General features: G+C 35.9%; 1 protein-coding gene across 2 annotated transcripts in view; it reads right to left on the reverse strand.

Moving 5' to 3' along the window:
* Positions 1-5,690, reverse strand: part of sdk (sidekick cell adhesion molecule) — a 404,110-nt gene extending 398,420 nt beyond the window's left edge. For both annotated transcript variants that reach the window (XM_045746005.2, XM_045745957.2), the window contains exon 1: positions 5,189-5,690. In XM_045746005.2, the coding sequence (XP_045601961.2) occupies positions 5,189-5,249 (61 nt within the window). In that variant the 5' untranslated portion in view covers positions 5,250-5,690. The remainder of the gene's footprint in view (positions 1-5,188) is intronic.
* Positions 5,691-8,584: the final 2,894 nt, after the last annotated feature.

Here is an 8,584-nt window from a genome sequence, read left to right on the forward strand (position 1 = left end):
CGCTAGTTCTGTTTATGTGGAGGTCAGCACGTTGTTTAACCTGACACGGATAGTCTGTATACAAATGTTATTTCTATAAAACCTACATTCAGCTGCAGTCCGTTCAATAGACGATTGGACTGACCCGTCGGAGGAGACACAGTGCTCGTGAGATCTTAAATTTTCGTTGGAGGAGGCAATTGTTTCAAGTGTGACAGCTTTGAGAAGAGCAAGATTCTCATTTCCGTTCTTGGTGACGGGTGTGTATGATATGTGAATGGTGGGGTACAGATAAAGGGGAATATCGGAGACAGGTAGACTGTACTTAAAAGGAATGTCGAGTGCTGTTGATGACTAAGTGGCACACAATTACAAGTTAAAATAATTAATGTACGTAACACTTGTTTCTGCGTCCTTAATATTTAAAAACTTACACAATATTAAAAAATATATATATATGAAAGTGTAAGCTACTGTATTTTGGATTATTTTATACAGTACTAAAATTAAATGTATAAAACTTTACAACTACGCACGTTAGTTATAAAGTTAAAGACGCACACTATGATTTCCCTTCCCAGGAAGCTATTACCGTCGTCTGCAATAAATACTGAGAAAAACTAAAGAAATATTGGCTTTACAGACCATTATGCCTGACAGCCTATTTGCCTCCCCCCCCCTCTCGATCTTTCTTAATGCTCTGACAAATCACACTTTTCTTGAAATATTGCGTTTGGAACGTTATCTTCTTATCTTGAGATGATTTCGGGGCTTAGCGTGCCCGCGGCCCGGTCCTCGACCAGGCCTCCTTTTTGTTACACACTCCCAGGAAGCACAGCCCGTAGCAGCTGTCTAACTTCTAGGTACCTATTTACTGCTAGGTGAACAGGAGCATCAGGGTACCTGCTTGATGGGGTTCTGGGAGTTCTTCTACTCCCCAAGCCCGGCCCGAAGCCAGGCTTGACTTGTGTGAGTTTGGTCCACCAGGCTGTTGCTTGGAGCGGCTCGCAGGCCCACATACCCACCACAGCCCGGCTGATCCGGAACTTCTCTTAGAAAACAGTCCAGTTTTCTCTTGACGATGTCCACGGTTGTTCCGGCAATATTTCTTATAGTCGCTGGGAGGACGTTGAACAACCGTGGGTGAAAAATTCTGCCCATTTGTTTCCGCCTCCACCGGGGATCGAACCCGGAACCTCAGGACTACGAATCCAAGGCGCTGTCCACACAGCTGTCATGCCTAATGCCAATTCATACCATCATCTTGACATATGCTGAACATTTAATGTAGAAATACATTTTGCTTTTAGGTAAATATCAAAAGAGGGAGCCAAGCCGGAAGAATATGTTACATTTTTGCTCTATGAATTAATTAATATGGTCTTAATACTGCTGCTAGGATTTAGGAGCCCTGGACCCGGATTCACGAAGCAGTTACGCAAGCACTTACGAACCTGTACATCTCTTCTCAATCTTTGGCGGCTTTGTTTACAGTTATTAAACAGTTAATGAGCTCCGAAGCACTAGGAGGCTGTTTATAACAATAACAACAGTTGATTGGCAAGTTTTCATGCTTGTAAACTGTTTAATAAATGTAACCAAAGCCGTCAAAGATTGAGGAAAGATGTACACGTTCGTAAGTACTTGCGTAACTGCTTCGTGAATCTGGCCCCTGGTCACAGTCCGGCCCGCGGGGGGACTTTGACCCCCAGAATCATCGCAAGTTACAGGTAAGGTAGGAGTGGCATTTCAACCGTATCATATGTTAAAAGGTTAAGAGGTGAACCGTATCTACACAGTGAATGTGAATCATTCTGAACCACATAAACATGCCATTTCGTTAAAGCCAACAACAGCATGACTTTAAACACGAACGTTTGAAAAGATAAAAGAGATTTATGGCTCAAATATATCGGTCTACTTAGGTCACCTTGACTGTTCAACTACAGGGATGAGGAAACCACGTAAAACGCAAATTAAAAATTATTTACTTGATACATGAAAATGATACGTTAAATTAAAAATCAAAATCAAAATGCATTTTAAGGAGTTGGGAAATTATCAATTTCACGTTTTTTTTCTGCGATTTGGAGAAGTTTCTTCCCCCGGTAAGGTCTGATGCAAACTGCTATGATGGTCAAAAAAGGACTATTTGTTTTTACAAAGCCTTGTTATAGAGCCGAAATGTAACCTTATTTTTATTATATTTTACAACAATCTAATAATATCCAATTTTATGGAATTTTAGCGAGTAACCCCTCAATGTTTTTTTTGGTTAACTCTAATAATACTAACAATAATTAATATTATTGTTGTTGTTAGTATAGGTTGCTGTTGGTATAGAAACACTAACAGCATTACTAATTACTAATTAATACTACCAGTATTACCATTATTACTGTTTATGACTGACAGGTTTCGAGCCTGATATGAGACCCAGCACAGAACTTTAAGGTTAATTAGTGTAATAATTATTAATGCTGTATTGTTATTGCGACTATATTAGGCCTATAATTACCTGTACCATTATTTTATTGTCATTATTACTGGATTAATAACATTATTACTACGTTATAAAAATATTAGTCACTATATTTTCCTTATAATCTTTGTATAATTATTATAAATACTGCCCGAAACGCATTGCGTAATAGTGGCTTTAGGCATTGTATGTACTAGCTCAATCTATATATTGATCCATTAATGTAACATCACTTGTATGTATGTACCTTTCCTGAATAAACATATTTATTTATTTATTTATTATTTAAATGTACAAATATTACCACCACCACTGTATTATCATTACTGCATTATTATTACTGCATTATTATTACTGTTATTATTACTAGCTTAGGCTATATCGTCATAGTGCTGGAAAACTACGAAATATTCCCCCCCTTCACAAATACAATATTGTCAAAAAAGCCAAATAATTCAACTTCGGACTAGCCAACATGCTTTTCCCCCCCAATGCAATCCTGTTTTAAATTCTGCGTACCTTACACGCTCACGAAAATAGCTTCTCAATGGAATGAAAGACTCTACAGAACGTGCAAAGTAAACACTGAGCGCAAAGTAAAGGCGAGCTGATAAGAGAATTGGACATTTCAATGGAGTGTTTTCTACAAAGGCAGTTTAGCTTACCTTCCCCCATGTTGTAACACATCTGTGGGGTCACGATCGAGAGGAAAATATACACAAAATACCATTCACAATATAAGATTAGTTGAAAGTATTCCGGCTGATATTTATACTGTAGTTTACCGTTTGAAAACCAACAGTACAGTATTTGAATACTTGTATATTAACACTTGCCAAACATCTTACCAGAGTAAGGACAGATACTGTACTGTTATTTATTTATTTTTGTAATTTTATAATTAGCAGTTACCAAAATACAAGTTAATATACATTTACAAAATATTATGCTACAAGTAATAATAGCAATTCAATACTGATAACTGTAATTCAACTTTATAGATCACAAAATAACTATGGAATTCAGACAATACAAATCAGAATTCAGATAAATGGAAACGACAAAGCAACATAGAGCTACACAGCTAAATGCAAAAATACGAGATACACAGGCTAGAAAATTAGAATCTATGGCAGAAACTACGGTTTACACAATGACCGTTGGAGCTACTACAGCTGCTGCAGGGGGCCTTAAACCTCACAAACCTTGACACTGAATCATTCCCATCTGCACACAGAAATCACACTAACGTCATGCATCAAATAAACAAATCTACAAGGGCAGGAATGCTCCCGGACGCAGGTTCGAATCCTCGTCACGGCCCTTGTGGATTTGTTCATTCCCATCTGCGTTCACGCCTCACTTGCTAGCCAAGTGTCGGCAGCTGTACTGTATTAAAGCTTTTTCTGCGGTAGACTAGTAGTAGAAACTTTCCAGTCTTTAGATGATGGATACTAAGACGTCAAAATAAATTGGCGAAACTAGTCCAAATAAATGAGGTTTCGGAAAATGGTATTAGTCAATATTTCAAATTTTTAAACAATATACTTTACATTTTGTAACAATTCTATATATCTAACCTGTAGAAGTGCTTCACTAATGTTTAATATATATACAAGTACTCAGTAAGGCGTTATTATGTTTACGTTTTATGCCTTGTGGCTGGTTACCTTGAGATGGTTTCGGGGCTTAGCGTCCCCGCGGCCCGGTTCTCGCCCAGGCTATGTACTATGCGTACATATTTTGATTACAATTTGAAAAAATGGTGTTTAATATTTGTTATTACCTAAGACTTCACTATTAACCTCAGGTCAGCAAATGTATCATGTATGTACGTCACTAAGTTAATTGTAATAAGACATTTACTTACTTTCTGGTTAAGTACTTCCCTTTTTGATAATTACTTAATCTAATATACGAAGATCACATCGCCAGTAATTCCGGCTGTGTATCCTGTAAAAATGTACAATCATTTATGAATACAAGTTTTCATTTGATGTTAATTCTGATAAATGATGTAACCTCACCTACACATTGCAGTACGTCACAAAATCTCCCACCTCAAACAGGTTTACCTCCACACAATACACAGTGGGAGGAGAACTGTGGGCGCCGGGCCGGCCACTGCCACACAGGACGTGAGAAGCCTACCCAGCAATCCTCCCAAAACGGATATTCGCATAAAACATAAAAATTCCACCCTTTACCTGCAATATGATCCATGCATCTCATTAAATAATATTATATATATATATATATATATATATATATATATATATATATATATACACACGTCTAATAAACTATAACCAAAACAATGGCAAATTTCCCTCCTGATCATAATTTCGAGGCCACTAAGATGCCAGGATTCCTTTGTGAATAGTGAGCCCATCTCCTGAGGTGACCACAGGGACCTGGAGCACACACACACACCTGGGAGACTTGAATGCAAGTCCAGTAGGTCCCTCCAACACTGGAATAACAACACTGGGGGGGGAGAAGAGTGAGAGGACTTACCTTACCCTTTAGCGTACAAATGAAAAGCCATTTACTAGAAATGAGAAGCTTGTTCCAGGACCAGCGAGCATTTAATGGTAAACAAAATTGAGTTGATGGTAGTTTGTGCGGGGAAAAGGTTAATATATATTGCAAATTTCCCTCATGGTTAGTGGTCTGGTGAGGAGAGAGGAAGGAGAGTGTGTTAGGAGAGTGGAGGAGAGTACTCACCTTGAGCGTGAGACGAGGACAAACTCAGCAGGATCAGGAGGAACGCCGCCACCTTCCCCATCTTGGGCGACACAAGTCACTTCTTCACACACTCCTTCAACACACACACCAGCCACGTGATCACAAGTCCTCCCTGCACCTTCTACATGCCCAATTCCTTTTCCAATCGCTCGAAAATTCACGTTTCTTAACGATTTAAATCACAAAAACTTAACACGGCGACTTGATAAAAAGTTTACTGGGATCACCTGAGAAAAATTCACCTCTCGCACACCTGAGTTACTCAGCCGCAGGTGTCGCTAAATGCTCCTTGCCTGCTTTATTACCATTAGGCAGTCGATCATAAACTTATTCGATAATTTAATTCATTTATAAATCACGGTTCCTTTTTACAAGAACTTGAGAACACAATCCAGGCCATTGCAGCGAGACATTAACACACACACACACTCGGGACCAGCACACACCTTCCCCCGACGGTATCCAGGGGTCAACTGGTCGTCTCGTGTCGTCCCGGCTTCTCTCCCATGAGTTTCCTCCTGATTTATTTTCAACTTTTTACTTTGATCTAATCCCATATATATATTCACAATATCATTATTTAAAACAATTATAATATATACATATAAACATTTAGTCTTTTTTTCAAAGTTTAAGCCAGTCTTCTATACGGGTTGTAATATCGTACGTCTGTCAGCGCGGATAAACTTTGAATGCCTGCGCATGCTGTCTGCGCAGATGTGTACTGTATTATATATATATATATATATATAATATGTGTGTGTGTGTTTTTATTTATTTATTATACCTGCTGGTGAACGTATTTACAAATATGAATTCTTATGTGTATTTTTACATAGAAATGTACAGTTTTAAGTTGTATTGATACATGGTATAGAAGTGAAGAGATTAATATTATATACATATACCTTTCAGCAGTGAAAATTACAATGCCTAATAATAAAATCAAATATATATATATATATATATATATATATATATTATATATATATATTTGATTTTATTATTAGGCATTGTAATTTTCACTGCTGAAAGGTATATGTATATAATATTAATCTCTTCACTTCTATACCATGTATCAATACAACTTAAAACTGTACATTTCTATGTAAAAATACACATAAGAATTCATATTTGTAAATACGTTCACCAGCAGGTATAATAAATAAATAAAAACACACACACACATATTATATATATATATATATATATATATATATATATATATATATATATATATATATATATTATATACACACACACACACACACCTCTGGTACAAATGAGGGGACCCATAGCCTCGGAGAAGAAAATAAGGAGTATTCAGAGAAGACTTTGTGGATTCTCATTGAACACTAACATTTTCTTCTACCACCCCCATTCTTTTGTATATACACATATATTTGTTTTATTTAAACTTTGTAACAAAAAAGGAATTACATATAGGGTACAAATATGGTTATCATAAGTTGTCGAGTTCCTCCAGCTCCTCAGATGGCGGGCAGGAACCCTGAATGCAGTGTTCATTTACCCCTCAAATTTCACCACACTGAGGCGCTGGAAAAGGAAGCTGGGACCAGATTCACGAAGCAGTTGTGCAAGCACTTGCGAACCTGTCCATCTTTTCTCAATCTTTGGCGGCTTTGTTTACAATTATTTAACAGTTAATGAGGTCCGAAGCACAATGAGGCGGTATATAATAATACCAACAGTCGATTGGGAAGTTTTCATGCTTGTAAACTGTTTAATAAATGTAACCAAAGCCGTCAAAGATTGAGGAAAGATGTACACGTTCGTAAGTACTTCGTGAATCTGGCCCCTGGCAGCTCTAGGGTCCCTTGTTGTTTCAATTAGTCTAGAACCCAGTTCCTTCTAAAAACTGGTAGCACTTTTACCCCAGGCGCCGAGTGTCTCAGAAGCAATGGGGACAATATTGTAGTGGTGATCCAGTTCTCTGTACTTACTGGATTTGGCCGATATATATATATATATATATATATATATATATATATATATATATATATATATATATATATATATATATATGAATAGGAAAACCATTGCTATAAAAAACATATTGTTTCAGATTCTTTGCTTTAAAATGCATAACGTTTCGAATACTTCTCGTAGTCATCATCAGATCCAAATGAAAAACATGTCACAATAAAATTACTTATCAGAAGAAAAACAAGAGATATCAAACAACATTGGTTATAAAACAAATCGCTTAAGTTTACCTCTAAATGACCAAACTAAATAAAACCTAACTCAAGATAATTAAACAAACTACTCTATTTAACTTACGCAAAGTGATTAAACTTAGTGGATGCTGATAACTTAAATGGGGATAATCAACACTAATACAACAATTATAATAATCAATTCACATTTACAAAAAATGTATATAAAAAACAATGAAAATAGAAAACAATTGTAAAATACTGGCTAAAACCTTATAAAAACATAAATATTAAATAAAACTAAATACTGAAAAATATATTGTACGTCTTATTAAAAAACTACAGTATAACAATATACAATATCAACACTTGAAATGATTAAAAATAAGGTCATGGTAAACTAAAGAAAAAAATAAAAAAAAACGCCAGCATTGTATTTTGATTTATTCTTTTTGTATTTTTGTATTTTGTTGTATTTTTCAATGTATTTTTTATTTGAGTTTATGCTGGAGTTTTTTTTAATTTTTTCTTTAGTTTACTATTATTTGTCTTTATTTTGTTTACTTATTTCAAATGTTGATATTGCATATTGTTACAGTTCTTTAATTAAGACGTACAATATATTTTTTATTAAGATTTCAGCAATTTCGAAGAGTATAGTGATGTCTCAGTTGAAAATATTATTGTGTGCAAGGGTTTGATGTAGAGTGTTTTACTTAACAATTCTGTTCTTAATTGTCCAATTTGATTTATTCATGCGTTCAAAAAGATAACTCATTACATATTACCAAGGCTGATAAGTCAAATGCAGTAGTTATTATGAATAAAGATGGCTAGGTCTGGAAAATGGAGTTACTCCTTGAAGGACGGATACTTATCTATTGGTTAACAGATCCTACTGAAAAAGTGATCGCACATTTTAGCAAAGCTCTCAAAACTGCGGGCAAAGGCGATAAAGGGTTCATTTCTAGGCTAACAAGTCAATCTCGCTCTCTACCTTACATGTATGGTCTTATAAAAACCCATAAACCAGATAATCCGGCAAGACCGATTATTAGTTCAGTTGGTTCGGCGGCTTATTAACTCTCTAAGTGTTAAACTAGTCAAAGTTTTGTCCCCTATAGTTGGCACTATTTCCAACTCACACTTAACAATGTAGACTTAGTTACTAAGCTATCCTCACCGAACTTAAATT

The sequence above is a fragment of the Procambarus clarkii genome, chromosome 22 (assembly GCF_040958095.1).
Source record: "Procambarus clarkii isolate CNS0578487 chromosome 22, FALCON_Pclarkii_2.0, whole genome shotgun sequence".
NCBI lineage: Eukaryota > Metazoa > Arthropoda > Malacostraca > Decapoda > Cambaridae > Procambarus > Procambarus clarkii.